Source organism: Carassius carassius, chromosome 12 (genome assembly GCF_963082965.1).
Source record: "Carassius carassius chromosome 12, fCarCar2.1, whole genome shotgun sequence".
NCBI classification, from domain to species: Eukaryota; Metazoa; Chordata; class Actinopteri; order Cypriniformes; family Cyprinidae; genus Carassius; species Carassius carassius.
Window position 1 is genome coordinate 29,698,576 of NC_081766.1, and position 22,515 is coordinate 29,721,090.

General features: G+C 35.4%; 1 protein-coding gene across 2 annotated transcripts in view; it reads right to left on the reverse strand.

The window, feature by feature from the left end:
* Positions 1 to 5,623: 5,623 nt before the first annotated feature.
* LOC132155198 (uncharacterized) overlaps positions 5,624 to 22,515 on the reverse strand; it is a 30,748-nt gene continuing 13,856 nt past the window's right edge. The window contains exons 21-39 of one of the 2 annotated variants that reach the window (XM_059564060.1): positions 22,310 to 22,413; positions 22,072 to 22,215; positions 21,314 to 21,427; positions 20,622 to 20,744; positions 20,360 to 20,518; positions 17,328 to 17,489; positions 17,077 to 17,239; positions 16,215 to 16,396; positions 16,021 to 16,113; positions 15,294 to 15,498; positions 14,760 to 14,947; positions 14,276 to 14,373; positions 9,826 to 10,010; positions 9,260 to 9,462; positions 8,988 to 9,150; positions 8,049 to 8,158; positions 6,924 to 7,043; positions 6,531 to 6,687; positions 5,624 to 5,807 (exon numbers count right to left, since the gene is read on the reverse strand). In XM_059564060.1, coding sequence (XP_059420043.1) covers positions 5,803 to 5,807; positions 6,531 to 6,687; positions 6,924 to 7,043; positions 8,049 to 8,158; positions 8,988 to 9,150; positions 9,260 to 9,462; positions 9,826 to 10,010; positions 14,276 to 14,373; positions 14,760 to 14,947; positions 15,294 to 15,498; positions 16,021 to 16,113; positions 16,215 to 16,396; positions 17,077 to 17,239; positions 17,328 to 17,489; positions 20,360 to 20,518; positions 20,622 to 20,744; positions 21,314 to 21,427; positions 22,072 to 22,215; positions 22,310 to 22,413 — 2,678 coding nt within the window. In that variant the 3' untranslated portion in view covers positions 5,624 to 5,802. Of the gene's footprint in view, positions 5,808 to 6,530; positions 6,688 to 6,923; positions 7,044 to 8,048; positions 8,159 to 8,987; positions 9,151 to 9,259; positions 9,463 to 9,825; positions 10,011 to 14,275; positions 14,374 to 14,759; positions 14,948 to 15,293; positions 15,499 to 16,020; positions 16,114 to 16,214; positions 16,397 to 17,076; positions 17,240 to 17,327; positions 17,490 to 20,359; positions 20,519 to 20,621; positions 20,751 to 21,313; positions 21,428 to 22,071; positions 22,216 to 22,309; positions 22,414 to 22,515 lie in introns of both variants that reach the window. The other variant, XM_059564059.1, reaches the window with a different exon arrangement.

Sequence of the window (22,515 nt, forward strand, 5' to 3'; positions counted from 1 at the left end):
ATGACATTAACTATCTGTACAGTGAATGTGTCACGTCCATATGACTGGAGTTATTCGCTCTCTTTTTGCACCATGGCACTATTGTGACTCATTTACAGACTGGAGATGTTATTACAGTTAACTCTTGTAGAATTCATGCTGGCGAAGTGATTTTTGTTATTATTCTCAATATTGTTCAGCCCTTGTTAAGCAAGGGGCATATACTGTTTAACTTTAATGTAACAGTGCCTAATAAGCTACAAGACAAATCGTTGTAGGTGCAGTAAATGTGATTTAAATGTTATCCTCATACGGTGATCTTTTAAATACTACGTTTAAAGGTGCGTATTTCTACTGTGATGATTCCACTGTCATGTTTCTGATTTCTACACACACACACACACAAAAAAACAAACAAACAACAACAACACTAAACTCCTATCTGTGGATGTTAAGCGGATGCTTTGTGGATGAGAAGCTTGCTGTCATTATTACATATATCTATTCACTGTCAGGTCATATTGACTGAATATTATTAGCAAAAAATAAAATAAATAAATAAAAACTTGTTCAATGTCCTCGCTACAAATTTATTTGTAATAAAAACGTTTAAAACTGCTATATGGGAACTTTACATTCCACAAAAATTAATACTTCTTAAAGGAATATTTCACCCAAAAATGAAATTTTGCTTTAAATTTACACAGCCATATTATGTAGATGATTTTGTTTCTTCAAGTGAACAGATCTGGGGAAATTTAGCATTACATCAATTGCTCACTAATGATGAGATGTGATTTTGATGTGAGAGGACAACAGGAGATTGACTTTTTTTAATGGAGGAAATGTTATTATCGATTATGGACTCATATTTGGTGACAGACACTCACAGTTTAAACAGTTTAAAGATGGATTTGTTTCTTACAAACGTGCAGCTTTTCACTCCACAAGATCTTAACTGATGGACGGAGTGGTGTGGATTGCTTGTGGATTATTGTGATTCTTTTTATCAGCTGTTTGGACTCTCATTCTGACGGCACCCATTCAGTAATGTCATGCTAAATTTCTCCAAATCTGTTCCAATGAAAAAACAAACTTCATCTACATCTTAGAAGGCCTGGGGGTGAGAACATTTTCAGCTATTTGTTTTTGTATATTTTTTTATTTTTTGGCTGAAATATTCCTTTAAGCTCTAAAAAGCATCTGCAGTTTGGATTGGTGCCAAGACTAAATAGTACATCTCCCTTGCATGCTATTTAAGCAGAGCTTGATTCATTACAAGTTACGAGGGACGGTGTCTTCCTTAATGAACTTGTAAATGATGTAAGAGACAGTGTGTGTTGCATTAGTGGAGATGAGAAACGAATACAATTCTGGAATATCAGATAGTTCTGTTGTGTTTTATGCGTAATAAGAGACTTTGATTATAAGGGATGACATTTAAGCATTTCGAACAAATGCAACAGTTTAATTTTGTGTTGTAGCGAAAAGAATAAGAACTCACAAAAAAGAAGTACACTTCAAGTTTTTTTTTTATTTAATAAACTTAAGTAAGGTCAAGTATACTTAATGTTGTAAGTATGCTAATATCAATTTACTAGTAGTAAGCATACTATTTAATTATTGGGACTAAACTGGCCCAGTTTCAGTTTATTAAAGCATCATTTTCAAGTACACAACTAGTTCACTTTTAAGGTTTTAAATTTACTCTGAACTATAATACAAGTAAACTTAAGGTCTAATGATAGTTTAATAGTCATATTCTTCTCAGCCCGGTTTTAGCTTATGAAAACACACCCTGATATTCTAAGTAAACTATTAGTTTAATAGTTTGTACACCTCAACCAAACTTGTAAATGGACATTCTTATTTTTGACCATTTATTTTTGTACTTTAACCTTTACTTCACTATATTACAATAAAATCCTAATCTAATCATAACAAACTATATATCGCTGGAAAGGTCTAAGACTCCTAAATAGATATTTTACCAATCTTTTTTGTTAAATATTATGTAGGAAAAGTAATAGATTAATTTATGGCAAGAGTGCACCTCAAAAAACCTACATCATAACAGGAGTTCTGACCTTTGTCAAAAAAATGTCTTGTTTTTTGCCTTTTTCTCTATCACAATTTAGAAATCATCAGAAATGATATCACTTGAAAACTTAAAATCTCAAAATTCATCCTTTGAAACCCATTTTAAAATCAAACATTGCATTACCATGAAAATGGTACATCAAAATCATGTTACAAAATGCTTTCAGTCATGAATTATAAAAATGTAGGTTTAGATCATGCAATTTCAAGTCTATGTTCAAAAATGTGAGTGACAGTTAACAGGTTAAGAATACTATTTGGTTCCTATTTAGGTATTAGTTATATATATATATATATATATATATATATATATATATATATATATATATATATATATAATATAAATTTTAGCTGTACTTTAAGTAGACTTTGAAGTAATTCCTACCAGCGGATGTATGACTTTTATTTATGTATTACATAAAGACCTGCTTTTGCTATTTGACTTGATGTTTTGTGATGAGGTTTAACATTAAATATTCTGGTAATCATTTATAATTGAAGCCATAGAACACCCTTTGTAAAAAGTGTTTATATGTTCCTGCGTGCGTTATTAGCACTGTATACAAAAAAGACCAGGTCACCCATGAACCATTTGCTCTAAGTCAGTGGTTCCCAACCTTTTTCAACTCGCTCCCACATAACCAAACACATATGTTTGCGCGGACTACTGCAAAAAATTTTACTGACCCCCCTATTGTTAGGTTAATAACTTTGCACTCAGATTGTTAACTGTACATGTATTTATTGAATGAACTAGGGCTGTGCGATATGAAAAAAAAAAAAACTATCGCAATTTCTTTGAACAATTTTGCAATTTCGATTTTAAAAACAATTTTGACACACAGATATGCTTTACAGTCATAAATGCATTCAGGATGAATTTTAAACATATTTCCAAATAAAAAACAATTAAGCTTTATCAAAAAGTTGTAACTTCCTTGTTATACCTATATAGTTGTAATACCTATAATAAAGGTGTAACAAAATTTCTAGACTTATGGCAAAAAAATATAAATAAATAAATCCCGTGTCCACTGACTTTTTTTCTTTTTTGCCATGCATTGTTCATAGAGCTCATTAATTGAAGCGGTGCCTCAGGTGTTGAAATAGATTTGTTATACATTATACAGGTGCACACATACTCCTTTTGCAGTGTGTATACAGTATGTGTACGTCATGCAGAAGCAGCAGCGAGAGCCATTAATGTAACGCAAAAGCACATTAAAATAATGCATCTAGAAATCGCGCACGGTCAAATCATGATTTTATGACGATTTCTATTAATCGCACAGCCCTAGAATGAACTGGCAATGAACAGAAAATAACTCGGGCTGGCACCGCTCAGCAAAACGGGAAAACCAGATCCAGGCAGAGCTCGGCAGCGGATAGACAGTCAGCGGAGCAAGCAGTCAGGAGGGAACATGTTGACAGCATTTATGCATGTTTGAATTTGTTGTTCTGTAGCATATGCAGCAAAAATATTAATTGGTGGTTTATTCTAAAATCAATCAGCGAGCTCGAATAGTGGAAGCATAGTTACAGTTTAATATTTATTTTTTTGTTATTTAATTATATGAAATTATTTTATTATGTTATGACGCAGACATTTTTACATATATTAACAAAATTATTATTTCTTTTAATAGTAATTGGCGGCCCACCTGCAATACCACCGCGACCCACTAGGGGACCGCGGCCCACAGGTTGAAAACCACTGCTCTAAGTCATAGCATCTCAAATCTGACTTCTCAAGATAGTATATAACAATGAAAGGGATTTGATGATGCTACCCCTGAAACAACATACAGATCTACCAAATTTTTGATATAAGTTTGATTGCATCATATAATAATTACTGTTAATAGTGTTCATCGTCTGTTTGATTACTTCATTAATTGATTTTTCTATAAACTTCTGTCATATGTACATAAACTGACAGTCACCACTGATAAGCTGCTACTAAATATTGTAGAAACTTCATTTTCTGTAAAGTTGCTTTAATTAAAATGATTTGTATCGTAAAAAGCGCTAAACTTGAATTGAAATTGAATTGAATATAAAACTGGAGCACTACCGAAAAGAAGCCAGTTTACATATTTAATAGAATATTCTCTCAAAAGAGTAATAATAACTACAATCAAAGTACAGTATACATAGAATACTTCATTATACTTTCGTGATCAAAATTTTTAATTCAAATATAGCCCAAATATTTTGGATATCAGTTTAATATACAATCAGTTTATTATCAGTATAAGCCAGGTGCACTTAAGTATAATTTTATTTGGTACATCTCTGAAAAAAAAAAGTTGGTTCAAAGTATATGATCTTAGTTTTTAGTTTAAAAGAACTACTAAAAGCGGACTTGAATTTTTTAAAGGCTTGGCGAGAGGCCCATTGTGACATCATCAACGAAAGGGAGGATGGTACCATAAAACGCTTATTCACTTTATCGTCTATGAGTGTTTCATAAACCTTTTACGAACTTTTGTTTAAAGAAAAGTGCACTTTCATTGTGAATATTTACAACCACACATCCATGAGCCTTTTACAAATTACGTAATGTTTAAAAATAAACTTTCACATGAATTATCTGCAGCATGACAGAACTAGTCCACAGATCCATCGTCTTAAGGACCATAAATATCTGTTATGGTGATCCACATGCACATTTGAGTTTTTATAGTGACTTGACAAGGCTCTGATCTTATATGATCCTCACAAGACCATCACTCAGAGTAAGAGGAACATTTCTACCATCCTTCATGTCTGGAAAACCTGTCACGCATCCCGCTTCAAGGAATAACAGGAGAACATAAGCCAAATGTCTCCCACATGCTGTCTGTTTGGATACCATCACATTAAAACAGAAAGATTTATGAAGCTTTTATTGGCAGGGAATCAAATACAATGTAGAGAGCTAATGCACATTTAAGCCTACACAGGAGGATATTCATTATTATACGTTATCATAGGCAGATCATTAAGATCAACTTTTTAAAATGCACATCCATAACACAGTGAAGTTGTGTAGTGTCCAAACTGCTTTACTTTTGACTTATTTGCTGATTATTTGTTCAGAAAAACAGTTTTCCATATATTGAAATGAATGTAGCAAACATACCTTCAAAGTAAAAAAATACTTGTGTAAATGCTGGTAATTAGACATATGCTAGTTGTTGTTATTACTCTAGTAATTAACACAATTATCTAGCATGTAATATATATATAAAAAATAATATATATATATATATATATATATATATATATATATAATTATATATATATATATATATATATATATATATATATATATATATATATATATATATATATATATATATATATATATATATATATATATATATGTGTGTGTGTATATATATGTGTATATATATATATATATATATATATATACAATAAAAAGATTAAATTATACTGATGTATTAATTTCTAACTTTACAAATGCAAATGACAAATTAGAATATTTTAACATTTATTTACTATCATTAATAAAAGATTCAATGTTCTTGGTTACATAAAATACTGCATATTGCAAAACAGGCAGCAAATATATATATATATATTTTTTAAAATCAGTTTGTCATAGTGCATAATAATAATTAATAAAGATACTTAAAGTAATGATTTTGTACAGGTCTCTGTGAATTTTCAGGTCAGCTGATGCTTCATGTCTCCACTGGAGTAAACCGGACACCACCCTTACACTGAAATTAAAACACAAGTCTGAAATATAAACTCATGTCATGATACCAATTTTTTTTTAACCAGTTTAAGCATCTCAGAATGGATCACAATATGTGCTCACACCACACAAATGTCTCGGCATGAGTTTGGTTTGATTTGAGTCAGCGGTGCATTTGTTTCAGGTTCACATTTGCAAACATTATTGTATTTAATAATAATAATAATAATAATGGTTTATGTGGTAATGCATTATGCAATAGGACTGAGTTCAAACACAGTGTGAATAAAAAGTGAACTTAGTGGACCAAAATTTTCCAGATACAATATGAATGCAACAAAAACTGGATTCTTTTTCATTTGGTTCAGTTTTGGGTGAGCCCTCTTCATCAGAGTTTGTCTCTTTTATAAAGTGTGAAGAGTAACTTCTGATATACAAAAGGATGTGGGGAAAATATTACATTACTTGATAATTCACAAAATATTTTTTGCATATTCTGTTAAACATGATACCTGCTGTTTCACTTTGATTTTGTGGTGTTTATTTTTATCTTTTTATTTTTTATTTCTTTTTAGATATCCAGGCAAAATCAATATGAGATGGTAAATGCTTGCCATGATGCTGATCAAATTAAAATCACAATATGTATTTTTTATTTATTTATTTTTTACCAAACTGTGCAGTCCTAGGGGTAATCTATTTAAAATACGGTTATAGATTTCACTGCATTTGCAGAAATACTGACCGCACTGCACTGGCGGCTCCAGTGGAACGTAGTTTCTATGGCATTGATGGATATAGGCAGAGGCCAATGTGCAAAAGGATGGTCTTGAAACCTCTGCACGCTCATCACATACACACTCCAGTCCTTCACACTTCATCATGAACTGTGCGGGGTCCACCTAAAAAGACAGAAAATGCTTCATCCGAAAAAATGACTGCTTATAAACGCAATGTAAAAATAAGAATTCTTCATCTGAAGTTCATTGTGTTGTTTACTATTGCATTCTTTCATTCTCCTTTTCCCCCAAGGAGTGGATGTCTTTTGATCAATCTAATCAAAGGGATCTTTATATACACTGGCTTGTAATAGTTAGCACATGTCACTGAGTGAGAGAAAACAGAGTACAGTATTTACCACTCTGAAACAGGGGCTCAGAGGAGAATTTGTAGAAGAGAACAGAAATGTACACGGCAGGGAGTCAGCAGTGCCATTCTGACAGACTTCAGCTTTCCTGATGACACATTCCGAATCCACCTACAGTACAGAGCATGGAAATATGACATTAGATCCACACAGTCTTTATTATTGACCCTCATTATTCTTCTCTCTCACGGAGCACGAAAAGAGTTGTTTTGATGAATGTTGACTGTTCTTTGTTGCTTTTTGGAGCTCAGCACTGGTCACTATACGGAATGCTTTAAATAATGGAAAAGAGCAGTGCGAACATTCTTCAGTTTCACATTTTTGTTCGATGGAAGAAAGGAAGTTTGATTCTAAAAAGAAAATTCAGGTTCCGATGACATGAGTTGACTGGCTCATTCCTAAAGTTTGAAAGATTTTGGACTGATCAGATTTGTAAAAAAAAGAAAAATAAATAAATAATAATAATTTTTTATTTTGGTCTTATTAGAGGGAGAAAAATATCTGTATATCAGAAAAACACAATGGGCAAGCTCAGGCTAGTATAATTAAATATACATATTTTTTTTTATTTTAAATATTTCATATGTGACCTAGGAAATTTGTCAATCCTGTTACATGGCATTTTCTCAATGCATTGTGTAACAGGGTGGATGTTTTAAGCTAATGATGCCCATTACTAAGTAGGAAAGTGCAACATGCTAACAGAAGATTAAACTTTAGGAAGAATTTAAATGTATATAAAAAAAGTAACGTTTATGACTAATACTTAATTTGTTCTTGGAGTTACTTTCCCTCCAAGAAAAGTCATGTTATTAAGGGGACATGCTCAAAAATTTAAAGTGTAAGTTCATTTAAAAATGGCATGAACAATTTGGTGGCATGAGAGTTGTTTAATATTTTTATGTAAAATGTGCATTATTGTTTTATGCGGACATAAAATCCACCAAGCTGTAGGAATGACCTAACTATAGCTTTAAGTCTTTATACATTCTGTTTTACGATACATTATTCCATTTAAAAAAGCATGCACGGTGCATGTAACAGTGCTGTGATTTGAGCCGGCTGTGATATCATTTGCTGAACAGGTGTGCGTTTCTCACAGGTTTCTCTCATTACCTGCCAGCTGTGAGTAAACTGAAGCACACTTTGTGTGTGAGAGCCATCTGGCAGAAGAAGCTCGTTAGCTGCCTCATTATCATTGGTTCCTAAAAGACCAGTGGACACACCTGAAAAACAGTTTATTAAAATAACGTCTTAGAACGCGTATTAGAATGATTGACCTCAGAGAGCTGAACTTTTGGTAGGCAGCACTGGTTTTGAATGTCATTAAATCCATTAATTCATCACGTTACAGCATATTAGCATTTACAATAGATCAGAACAGTGACACTTATCATAGTTCAAAATCATTTTTTTTTTTTTTTATAGAAAAGTTATAGTTACCGGCCAGCTCAGAAACAAATCATAACATTACAGCATTTGATTCAAAACATTTTTCTTTTCTTTTTTTGAAAAAAAGGGGAAAAAACATTTTGTCTTTTATGAAGGGTTTCATGAAGATTTGCAAATGATGTACACGAATTAGTAACAACCTAAAACATATTCAACAGTTATTATAATATCCTATATATTAATATACTACAGTATGTTACAATATACTGTTCAAAAGTTTGGGGTCACCATGATTTTTGTTTATTTTTATATAGAAATAATACTTTTATTCAGCAAGGATGCGTTAAGTTGATCAATAAATACTGTAAAGACATTTAAAAAAGATTTTTGTTTTAAATAAACACAGTTATTTCTAACTTTCTGTTCATGAAAAACTTTGCAATTATTAACATTAAAATAGACAACCGTTATTTATAATTCTATTTTGCAATATTACTGTTTTTACTGCATTTTTTGATCAAATAAATGCATCCTTGGTGAGCATTAGAGACTTTCAAAAACGTGAAAAATCCTAACATACTGTATACGTACTACCATTTAAATGTTAGGCAACATTTTATCGCCAAAAACAAGTAATGAAGTAAACAACGCTAATGAACTTACCATGAAGCCATCCATCTAGGCTCACACTACAAACTTCTAGATGAGGGTCACATGATACCCAAAGTCCTCTCTCATTGGACACCTCAATTAAATTCACATCCCTTCTGATAGCCACTTCATGGTTAGTGTATGGAATGTGTGCAATGTGGCAATTAACCTCCACCTAAAAGCAACATTTTGTTTTTTGTATTACTCCATTTAATCACATAGTGTTAAGTTTCTAAATCCGCTATGAAACAAATATTAGACATCATAATAACAGGTACATGTACCTCTCCATTTGGGTGAATTGCAATCTTTGTGTTTTGCATTTGCACTACAAGCGAGCGACGTTTGAACCTGTCAGATTTGAGCAGAATGCTGAAGGTTTGCTGGATGACATCAGCTGCTAGGATGAAGTCACAGGAAGCTGGGAGTTTGAACAGATGTCCGTCGAATGACACCAAATAGATGTCTTCCACTAGAAATGCCTGATCTGGACAGAGGAAATAAAGTACAAACACAGATGTGTGTAAATAGACATATGGAGACATAGTCATTTGTTTCCCATGAAATCCTGTTATCATTTACTCATGTTTCAAACCTGAATTTCTTTCTACTGCTGGACACAGAAGAACTGTTGGGTACAAACAACACTGGTCCCCACTGACTTTCATTATGGACAAGAAAATATATATATGGGGGGTGAGTAAAAGATGGCTAAACTTTATCTGTCTCATGAATAGTAGGACAATCTCAGGGGTCTACATTAACTCAATTAGTGGCCTAGAGCTGGAAAACATGTGTTAGACATGAAGGCACACGAGGCAGACAGACTCTAAAACATTCAATAACTCACAGTTAACTGGACTGTCCATCATCTTCCTCTTCAGCCGGTAGAGTTCTGCTGTAGGGCTCACAGAATTCAAGGCCAGTAGAGGCTTCATGACAAACTCCTCCAGAAGAACTTCAGTTACACCTGCCTCCTCCACCTTCAGCCAGGGGCCCACAGGAAGTGGCACCCTAAAGATTACCTCACCCTCACTGAAGACGGTTGTGGAATAAAGTTTGCAATTATATTCTGTACATTTCTGTATGTATCACTCCTACCATCAGTCCAAATCAAAATAGTTATAAAATATATAGAAATTACTAGCAATAACTCTGTAACTTATTATACTTACATGCATACACACATATATACAACAGTTATTTCCGGTCCGCAAATCTTATTGGCTGAGAGCCTTTTCCAGCTGTGCAATATTCTAGGAATAACAGAACTTTTAATGCTGTATATCAGAGCCCTGCCTTTGTACTTCTGACCTAATTGCTGAACAATTTTTTTCATGATGGTTGTTTATTTATTTTTTATGCAATAATTATTAGTAGTATTTAAAGTGCCCCCATTACGGGTAATGAAAGGTACATATTTTGGTTTTGGGAGTCCCCAACAACAGGTTGACATGCATGCAAGGTCTAAAAAACACTTTCATTGTTTTATAATATGCATTTATTTTAACCTTACTTGCTAAACGACTCCTAAACGATTCGCTCAATGATTCATTTTTCCAAACCCTTCCTTTGTGTGATGCTAATCTGCAGTGATTGGTCTCATTCATAGACTGTATAAAAACATGGACGTAGTGTCCGTGACGTCACCCGTAGACTCCTGAAGTGTGTTTTTGAAGCCCAAAGTGTGCAGAGCAGGCCGTCGCCATCTTGGCACTCCCGAACAATCAAAAATGGGCAAAAAGGCGGGAGCTAGTTGCTGAAGCCACGCCCACCTAGCGCGACGGCAGTGTCAGCAGCGGCAATCCACCTGTCAATCAAGTGGCCACGCCCTTAATTAAGCAGAATTTTAAGTTTTAATATAATTTAAACAGATGAGTTATAAAAAAAATTCACCCCCAATATCCTATCCGCGTTTCTTTGCAGGTCACATGGTTAACAATGGAGAACAATGATTTCAAGCATCACCCTCCTTTTAACCAGGCTGTGGAACCATAGTTACCAGGTTGCAAGAACGTTTTGTGAAAAGTGTGGATCGGAGTGCCACCAGTGCAGAGCTTGCTCAGGAATGGCAGCAGGCAGGTGTGAGCGCATCTACACGCACAGTGAGGCCAAGACTTTTGGAAGATGGCCTGGTGTCAAGAAGGGCAGCAAAGAAGCCACTTCTCTCCAAAAAAAACATCAGGGACAGATTGATCTTCTGCAGAAAGTAGAAGTTCCGATTGTTTGGGGCATCTGGAAAAAGGCTTGTCCGGAGAAGAAAAGGTGAGCGCTACTATCAGTCCTGTGTCATGCCAACAGTAAAGCATCCTGACACCATTCATGTGTGGGGTTGCTTCTCATCCAAGGGAGTGGGCTCACTCACAATTCTGCCCAAAAACACAGCCATGAATAAAGAATGGTACCAAAACACCCTCCAACAGCAACTTCTTCCAACAAACCAACAACAGTTTGGTGAAGAACAATGCATTTTCCAGCACAATGGAGCACCGTGCCATAAGGCAAAAGTGAAAACTAAGTGGCTTGGGGACCAGAATGTTGAAATTTTGGGTCCATGGCCTGGAAACTCCCCAGATCTTAATCCCATTGAGAAGTTGTGGTCAATCCTCAAGAGGCGGGTGGACAAACAAAAACCCACTAATTCTGACAAACTCCAAGAAGTGATTATGAAAGAATGGGTTGCTATCAGTCAGGATTTGGCCCAGAAGTTGATTGAGAGCATGCCCAGTCGAATTGCAGAGGTCCTGAAAAAGAAGGGCCAACACTGCAAATACTGACTCTTTGCATAAATGTCATGTAATTGTCGATAAAAGCCTTTGAAACATATGAAGTGCTTGTAATTATATTTCAGTACATCACAGAAACAACTGAAACAAAGATCTAAAACCAGTTTAGCAGCAAACGTTTTGAAAACTAATATTTATGTAATTGTCAAAACTTTTGGCCACGACTGTACAGTTAATATATATTAGCGGTTAAACAGATCGCAGTTGATGCGTATGGATCAGGCCCCACAGTTCAGCATGCATTTGATTCGCAGATTAGTTTGCCAATTTATACATTCAAATGAAGAAGAACCACCCAAAGCACGCACATGCAAAGAGATATGTTTCAGGCAGTGTGCGGATACAGAGTTGATTCCTCTTTCACATTTGAGAAACATGAACATAAAAAGTACAGATGAAAGAAAATCATACAGGTTTGGATCCACACAAGGTTGAGTAAATAATGACAGAATATTTCATTTTATGTGCTGAAGGTGTGTTGTATGGCCCAATCATTTCAGCTGATGTGTATTGTTGAGATGTTTCTTGAACATTCTGTTCCAGCAATCAAATTGAGCTCAGAACTTTGGCGATTCTATTTTACGCAATTTGAGAATTCTGTTGTTGATTTACTTCTGTGTTTTGGATTGTGGTCAAACAACATGAGTTTTAAATCAAGTCTTGACAATGTGCTGTACAATATAAAATTCATTGGTCCCTCAATGACTGTAGCAGGCGAGACCTCAGGCATCAGATCAGCTCCACATCCCTCTCCAGACATATGCTTCACAGTTGGGGAGGGGGTTTTAGTGTTGGTATGCTCAATTTGAAACAAAACATCCCACTGTGCATATATAGTAAACAGATAAACTTTTATCTCATTCGCCCACAGAACATTGCTTCAGTGCTTGCAACATCCAGGTGGTATTTACCAAACTAAAAAAAAAAAAAAATGTGGATGAAAAAATTGTTATGATCAGTAGATGGTGTATTTCTGATGGTCTGTAATCATGTGACAAATTTCATGAAATTAATTCATAAATATCATGTGTTTGGGGGGTCACACTACATATTTTTTCGAGTTTACATATGTAAACATGCGTTGTTGTTTTTTCTTTCTAAAGAAATAACAATAAAAGACTATGACTATTTATTCTTTTAAAAATGCCATCCTTTTATTTAGGCTTTCAAAATAATAATTAAAAAACTTTAATTCAGAAATTATAAACATGCTCATTTTAGAAGAGATGCATGCAAGTCATGTTTATGAATAGCACTATAAATGTATTTTTCAACTAAATATATTATACATACATATATACATGATAAGTCTCTTTTGTGGTAAACAAAGTTAACATTTATCCAGGGTTCCCTTTAATATTAGAGTGTTCAACACTTAGTATTTTTAAAACTATGCTTAAAGTATGGCTTAAGGAAAATCAGATATGTGATCATTGACTTTTTTTTTTGTAGTATAATGTAGTATGATGTGATATTGTATGTATTATATGTATTGTATTGTTTGTCACTCAATATTGTTTTTTTGTAACAACATCCTGCCCAGGGACTGCAGATGCAAGTTAGCTTTATAGCTAACTCTGGCACAACACTGTTGTTGTGCGTTGTCCCTGTACAAATAAACAAACAAATAAAAAAAATAATAAAAAAAAAAAATAATAATAAATTAATAAATTTGTATAACTTGTTGGACATTTTTCGAAAGGATTTACATTTTTATAGTTATGGCAAGTTCTAAAATGGATCACAAAACTAGTCTTAAGTCGCTGGGGTTTATTTGTAGCAATAGCCAAAAATAAATTGTATGGGTCAAAATTTTAGATTTATTTTTTATGCCAAAAATCATATGGATATTAAGTATTAAGATCATGTTCCATGAGGATATTTTGTAAATTTCCTACCTTGAATATCTTAATTTGAACTTAATTTTTGATTAGTAATATACACTGCTAAGAACTCCATTTGGACAACTTTAAAGGTGATTTTCTCAATATCTTGATTTTTTTTTTTTTGCACCCTCAGATTCCAGATTTTTTTAAATAGTTATATCTCGGCCAAATATTGTCCATCAATGGAAAGTTAATTTATTCGTCTTTCAGATGATGTATAAATCTCAATTTCGAAAAAAGTACTCTAATGACTGGTTTTGTGCTCCAGGGTTTAATCCATTTCATTTCAAACATCTAAAAGAGTAATGGGTCATTTGAATATTGCTGTCAACAATGCAGGGCTTTGGTTGAGAATGACTGGGCTCAAGGAGGATTTTTTTTGTAAACACTTTAATTTGATAGTCCCCTAACAGGCATTCTTCCTGACTATAGATAACTTTACAAGTACGTCAGTTTATTCTACCTTAACCTAACAGTCTACTAATACTCCAAGCAAAGGGGTTGACATACAGTGAGTGCAGACTCTGGCACCCCAAACACACTGGCCAGTTTCAGTGAACAGCACCTGTGGTATGTTCAGATGCAACAAGCAGCGATCGGTCATGTTTCTGGCAGATTTACTACATACCTTTTGGAGAACTTATACATTATTGCAAGCTGCCTTCTGATACCCACTAGCATGGCAGCCGATCGGGCTTCCATCCAATGAAAGGTCTGCTGGCCCACCTGAAGAACATAACATACAAACTCTTAATAACTCTATCCTGCTTAATCAACATTCCAGGAGTACATTTACATGACTATGATGTACTGAAAACGAAAACTACTAAGAGTGCTGTGTTATGCATGCCAGGCCAGTAGTTGGCGATGTCACTTTGTAAAGAGACTTGGTCATGTCTAAAGACTGAACAGGTAATATACATGCGCATGATCTGCATTTGCATTTTGTAGTTTACACTTGGCATGTTTCAAAAGTTAGCTTTTTCAGGCTCCCAAAATGCTGTTGTCATGTAAATTAATGCATAATTTTTTTTTTCTGTATTTAGTTGAAAATGGTGTCGCATAAACACCCCCTGTAACGGCAGGAAAACAGAGAAATGCATCTTTCTTGCCATGTCCATTGCAAAAATGGCAACATGCAATGCAGTCAGCGACGGCGCCCTCAGTTGAGGATCGTGAAGTATTGCAGGCAAACGCTCTGTTAGTTCTCTGGTCCACAGCTGCATTCCTTGCTGCCACGCCATGTCCAAACGCACCCCTGTCACATCGTGGTACGCTCCAGCTAGAGTAGCCAGGGGTTCTGGGAAAAGTTAAAACTACAATAACACTAATACACACTGACAGGCATTTTCAAATGAAAGGTGATGACATGAAACCACAGTTGTGCTGGTGCATAATTACGACTGTTTTACAGATGCTTATGCAGTGATGCCACTAGGATACTGTCAAGATCAATTACAGATACTGTGACCTTACATTACCACAGAAAATCATTTTAACATGTGCTCTGTATTTTATAAAATAAAGGTATGTGTTTCCTGTCATTCACCCAGTACGGCTCAAAGGGAACTGTGCATGTGATTGTAAATAAAATCAGGTAACCTGAATGAATTATCAGTGACATAGAGAACTTAAGGCAAACTCACTCCTGAGCTCTTGTTGGACCTGTTGAGATATGAGATGCAGGACATGGAGCGTGTGCGGTAGGCTGTGTGTGAGCGTGTGTCGGAGCAGGCCGGTGGTCCATGCTTTCCACAGCGCTCCTGCTCTCTGAAGCAGCAGAGTCTCGGCTTGCTGGGTCAGAGACAGCGGCCCCTCACTCAGCTCCAGCAGGAACATGCTGTCCCCCGCCTAGAAGACAGATATATCAAAGCGAGAACGATAAAACATATTATAATGTGTTCTATTGGAGTATCTGCACCATGTGTGAGTTTGTGCATGTGTGTGTGCGTGTGTGTGTATGTGAGTTTTTCTGCATTGCGAATATTCTGTAGTCTCAGCCCTTTGTCTGGGTATACATCTCTACTGGATTGTCTCAGATTTTGTATATCAAAATTTTTTTTATAAAAAATGCACTTTTTTTATTATAAATTCCATTCATTCCTATTTGGGTCAAAATGACCCATGAGGGACACTTTTGTTACTTTTTTATATCACCCATTTAAACTTGTCTAATCCACTCATAAAAAAATAAAAATAATTAATAGTGTAACTGAACCCCACAGAGACATTCTTCAAAATATCTCCTTTTATGGTCCACAGAAGACAGACAGACATACAGCTTTGGAACCGCATGAGGGTGAATAATTGAAGTGACTAACCCTTTAACATAGTCCAAATATGCGGCAGGACAGCCTGTGAGATATAACAAACCTGTCGTCTGAATGTTAACAGTAGATGCTGAAGTCTCTGAACTCTGTCCAAAAGTTTACTCCTAATCCGGGACCCCAGCTGCTGGAGCCGTGCCTGTAAAGATATGGTATCAATCCAGACCTGAAAAACTATGTACAAGGTACCTGGCAGATTTATATTATGTGAGAAACTTCATAAATCCTTGCTGTCCTCACCTCCGCAGCCCACAGGCATTCCCTACATCCCTTAGCTTGAAATAGCAGACTCTGGTTGGCTGCTCCTACAGAAATAAGGGTAAGGGTCTCATTTTCAATGCCTCGACCGCCTCGCTGAGCCTCCAGGGTAAACTTGTGATGTCCTTCCGAACAAAACACCACTCTGATTTCATCAGACATTTCTGACGGCAAGTAGAAAGGCATACAAGTCTCATTCATAAAAATATATGATAAATTATAATTTTGTTACAGCAGAATTAACCATGTAAAGCCTGAAATATTTAATAATAGTCATAAATGAATACTCAAATAATAGTCTTAAAATCTTTATAAAAAGGTTTACATATGAGTTTTTGTTCAATAAACACACTTGATACATCAGGCTTTATGGTTCATATAGTGGCAATATGGTGCTCATAAACAAGGGGGAAAATCTTATTGATAATAACTTTTATGATTATATGCAAACCATAAAATCCATTGGAACACAGTGGTGATAAATGCTCTTCAAAAGTCTGATGTTGCATATTTTAATACGATTTTTATAAAAGAAAGAAAAAATGTCTGGATAATCATGTAAACATAGCTGCTTCAATCCAGTAAGTGTTCATCTTACTTACAATATAAAAGTTATTCTTAGATTTACTTTATAAACAAAAAACGATTTCACATCAATAAAAAATTTGAAACAATCTCTGCGTTTACAATTATACTAAAAGGCTTTTTACTTCCTAAAAATCATTTAACTATCAGTCATATAAGAGACAAGTAGTAGATAGTGTACAACAGCAAGGTTGTAATCATGCGAATCATTTCAAGACCCTAGAAATGTGAGTTTTTTAGGGTTAACTAGCATCCTCACCAGTGTCGTATCCAGCAGCAGCTCGAAGGCAGCGTTTTCCCAGCATCCCCTGCAGCCAGAGCATCTCACTGCGGTCTAGTTTTGCATGAATCTGGACTGCCATGTTCCTGCCTGAAGACAGAGAGCTGCAGGCCAATTCCACACTCCAGTTTCCTACCAGCCACTGTAAATAACACATATTTGTTTTCGTATTTTCCATTGTCTTTTAAAATTTTAACAACTTGTAACACGTTCAGTAGCAGTGTGAGTACCTCTGTGATCAGTGAGTAGTTGGAGCGCTGACTGCTGCTGATGTTTCTGAGCGTCAGTGTGAAGGTGTTGTGCTGAGGGTGTCCGGACACAGACACACGGGTGTGAGTGTACAACAGCTCCTTGCCTGAGTTCACTCTGTGAGATCCAGACCAAATTAAACCCTGTGAAAAAAACAAACAAAAAAAAACAAATGTTACAAAACTGCTAGGGCAGAGCATATCCACAAACTCTTGGAAAATAACCAAAACAATCCAAGGTTTTTATTTAGCACAGTGGCTAAATTAACAAATTACCAGACGCCACCTGATTCAAATATTCCACCAACGTTAAATAGTAATGACTTTATGAATTTCTTCACTGATAAAATAGATAACATTAGAAATACAATAGCGAATGTAGATTCTACAGCGTCTAACACTTCAGTTTCATCCATCGCACCCAAAGATAAACTGCAGTGCTTTACAAATATAGGACAGGAGGAGCTAAATATACTTATCACTGTCTCTAAACCAACAACATGTTTATTAGATCCTGTACCCAGTAAATTACTGAAAAAGTTGTTACCTGTAGCCAAAGAATTTATGTCTAAAATTTTTGAAAAAGTTGTGTCTGCTCAATTGAGCACCTTCAGGCACAAAAATGATCTGTATGAAGAATTTCAGTCAGGGTTCAGGCCCCACCATAGCACAGAAACTGCACTTGTTAAATTTACAAATGACCTGCTTCTTGCGTCAGATCAAGGCTGCATCTCATTTCTAGTTTTACTTGATCTTAGTGCTGCGTTCGACACCATAGATCATGACATACTCATAGATCGATTACAAAACTATACAGGTATTCAAGGGCAGGCTCTAAGATGGTTTAGATCCTACCTGTCCGATCGCTACCATTTTGTTTACTTAAATGGGGAGTCATCTCATTTATCATCAGTAAAATATGGAGTGCCACAAGGATCCGTCCTAGGTCCCCTTCTATTTTCAATATACATGTTGCCCCTTGGTAATATTATTAGAAAATACGGAATTAGCTTCCACTGTTATGCTGATGATACTCAGCTATATATCTCAACGAGACCAGATTAAACCTCTAAATTATCTAAGCTAACAGAGTGTGTTAAAAATTTAAAAGATTGGATGACCAATAATTTTCTCCAATTAAATTCGGATAAGACAGAGATATTAATTATTGGACCAAAAAACACTACACAGAATTTTGTAGATTACAATCTGCAACTAGACGGATGTACTGTTACTTCTTCTACAGTCAAAATCTGGGTGTTATATTAGACAGCAACTTGTCTTTTGAAAATCATATTTCCCATGTTACAAAAACTGCATTCTTCCATCTTAGAAACATTGCCAAGCTACGAAACATGTTGTCTGTTTCTGATGCAGAAAAGCTAGTTCATGCATTCATGACCTCTAGACTGGACTATTGTAACGCACTTCTAGGTGGTTGTCCTGCTTCTTCAATAAACAAGCTACAGGTAGTCCAAAATGCAGCGGCTAGAGTCCTTACCAGGTCAAGAAAATGTGATCATATTACCCCAATTTTACAGTCTCTGCACTGGCTACCTATTAAGTTCCGTATCAGTTACAAATTATCATTACTTACCTATAAGGCCCTAAATGGTTTAGCTCCTGCGTACCTAACTAGCCTTCTACAACGCTACAATCCATCATGCTCCCTAAGATCACAAAACGCTGGACTTTTGGTAGTTCCTAGGATAGCAAAGTCCACTAAAGGAGGTAGAGCTTTCTCACATTACAACTGACCTGAATTAATATAACTGTAGTGATCTACCACAATTTTTAATCCAAATAATTTAGTCCTAATCCTAGTCCTAATCATATATTAACTGTAACACTTTAATTTTTACATTTTCTTAAAGGAAATTCATCAAAAAATAACATCCTTAAAAAAATTAAAAAAACGGTACTTGTGACTTGAAAAAAAATACTTGTATGCAAACTAAATGTTATATTTTCAGGCTAACTGCATGTAATTTACAATAAAATAAACATTTTATATTAAACACAATTATTTGAACTAAAGAGCATTTGACCCACTTAAGTAGAACGTACTGTAGGTACATCTTTATGTACTTTTATGTATCTTTTATTGTTTGCTGTATTTAAATATATTTGTAATTACACATTTGTAATGATGAAGTTGCTGTTTAGTACATAAACAATACTTCAAATAACCCAGTTGAAATACTGGTACTCTACATGTGCTACTCAAAATACTCAAGTACTTTACATGTGCTTTAGAAAGTCAAAATATGTGCACTTTTTAAAAGCATGACAAAAGATTATTTAAACATGATGATTTAAAATGTACTTTAAATCAAAAACTTTTAATTTGACATAATTTGCTGCTTGCCCTGACCTACACTTGTTTTGTGGATTACCCTTTTGTCTGCCCAGGATTATACCTGTTTGCTGGTGTTTGACCCTGCATGTTTTGATCACTCTTTAGAATAAAGCCTTCACTTGGTTCTACTACTGCTGTGATTTAGGTAAAAAATCCATAAATACTCGGTACATATCAAATTATCTGTAATAACAGACAAAGCAATCAGAAGGAAGGCAATGCAAAGACTGTGTTTTTCCACAGCTTGGCACTGCACTGCATCTTCTTGTCTTCGGAGCATCGTTATCGGTTGATTTCGGTGTCGACCTGGGTTTGCCTCTCTCATTATTTACACTACATGTGCAAATGTGGGCAGGGCTAAACTGGCAATGATGTAGATGTAGGCCTAGATCTTGTTCTGTGTTTAGCCACACTATTACATCATAAAGTGGTAGATTCCACAAGCTGTCGTTTTGGCAGATTGGCTTCAATATAAGCTGTTTTTAGACTAACAAGAAAGTTTTAAGTGCTGAAACTTATAGGATTTTTTTCATAGTGCAATGACCTCTTATCTGTCAAAAGATCAAGGGAAGTTTGATTTCTCAGTTCACAACCCCTTAAAGTTGTTCTATGTACATTTTATTGTAATTTAATGATGGCTAGTGTGTGGTCTTACAGGCTGTGGAGGACAGAGGCCAATCTGAACATGGTGTTCAAGACGGTCCCTCAGGTTGGTGTGTATCTGGGTCAGAAGAGAGTGAGATGGACATGGAGAGGGTGAGACGTTTTGGGCCCCCACCTCCACGAGGAGTGTGTGCATTCCTTTTACTCCTCCCTAAACAACAGACAACAAAAAAAAGAAAGACCATCTCAGATCCCAACATCCTAAATAAAGGTATTGCAACAAACAAGATTTCATTTCCTTAAATAATCCACACCTGGTATTTCATGCTTTGAGTTATCCTCTTTTCCTTCCATTTGAGCTCGGTGTTTTGGGAGTAGGCCTTCCCCTCCTGAGCTACAGCAACACATCCCTCCATCTCCACTAGGGGGAGCAACGACTGTATCTGACAGATACATATATACAGAAAACAAAGCAGATATATACTGTCTGGGGCACAGCATACAGTAGTTTATTTTTTATATACACTATGGTTCAAAAGTTTGAAGTCTAAAAAAATACATAATGCTTTTTAGCAAGGATGTATTAAATCACAGGTGACAGGCATTTATCACGTTACAAATTATTTATATTTCAAATAAATGCTGTTGTTTTGAATAAAAAGGGAGATAAAAATCTGTCATGGATTAATCAAAACTATTATCTGTTTTTAATCATTGATTATGATGATAATAATGAACAGAAAATAAATAAAAGTATAATACAAACCTTAACGGTACTGTATGTAAGTCAGCTGGACATTATTGCAAAATAAACCTTGACAGGCTGAACAGGATCCTGCTCAAACCTTGTATGCCCCTGGAGGGGTTAATTTTTTGTGATAATAACTGTACATTATCCTAATTATTACATAGCAAAATTAAGTCATTGTCATTAAGTCATTGTCATCATTAAGTCACATAACATTGATCGTAAAATGAAAGTTGTGAGTGCTGTGCTGTGGTGTACCTGTCCTGGTGAGAGAAAGATACAGGCTTGTCCTCTGCTTAAGTCATTATGCCAGTGCTCGCTCACTGTTACAGAAACATTTACAGGCTTTCCGTGCTCCCAAGAAAGACGGGCCTATAGAAACACAAAACTTGTATAACATAGATATTCCATTTTAAAGGGATGATTCACCCAAAAATGAAAATTACCCATGATTTACTCAACCTCAAGCCATCAGGTGCATATGACTTTCGTCTTTCAGACGAACACAATCGGCATTATATAAAAACATATCCTGGCTCTTCCAAGCTTTTAATGATAAAGATTTTGAAGCAAAATAAAGTGCATCCATTCATCATAAAAAGTACTCCACATAGCTCCAGGGGTTAATAAAGGACCCATGTGGAGTACTTTTCATTATGTATGGACGCACTGTTTTTGGGGCTTCAAAATCTGGACCTTTCTTCACTGCCATTATAAAGATGGGAAGAGCCAGGACATTTTTTTATATAACTCCGACTGTAATTGCCTGAATGAAGAAAGTCACATACACCTAGGATGGCTTGAAGGTAAGTAAGTAATGGGGTAATTTTCATTTTTGGGCGAACTATCCCTTTAACAATTATAAGAAAGGAAGTGCAGCCTAGAGAGTGTGGCAAGTATTTGAAAATGGAGAGATGCATTGGAAATGAGATTTGTATAGAGAGAAAATACTTTTCTTTGAAAGTGTGGAGATTATTTGAGATTATAGAGATTGTTTGAGAATGGCAGCTGTGCACCTGGTTGTTGTTGTCGTGCCTGTGGCCGGATCCGTGAGACAGGGCATGTATGTGAAAGTGAGTCAGTGTTGAGATAAAGGGTTGTTTCTGTTCTAATGAATCAGTTTTTCTGCTCACCAAAGTCCAAGAGCCTTCAACTCGGACCTGAAAACAACATACAAGAGACTTATATCAGGACAATGTAATAACACAAGACCAAACCACAACAGAACCCCCAAAAACCTCTGCCTGGCTTAACCTGATCATGGTGTCCAAACAGAATCCAGTCGACACTCAGATCAGCTAGTTTCCTCTGACTGTCATTCTCTATCCTAAGATCCAAACCCCAACCCTGATTCTTTCCTGTAATAAGAGAGACATGTGAGCATTTCAGAATACGGTGTTCATGATGATACAACTGACGAAGTGTGTGAATAGATCAGCAACTTCATCTTCGATAGCAAT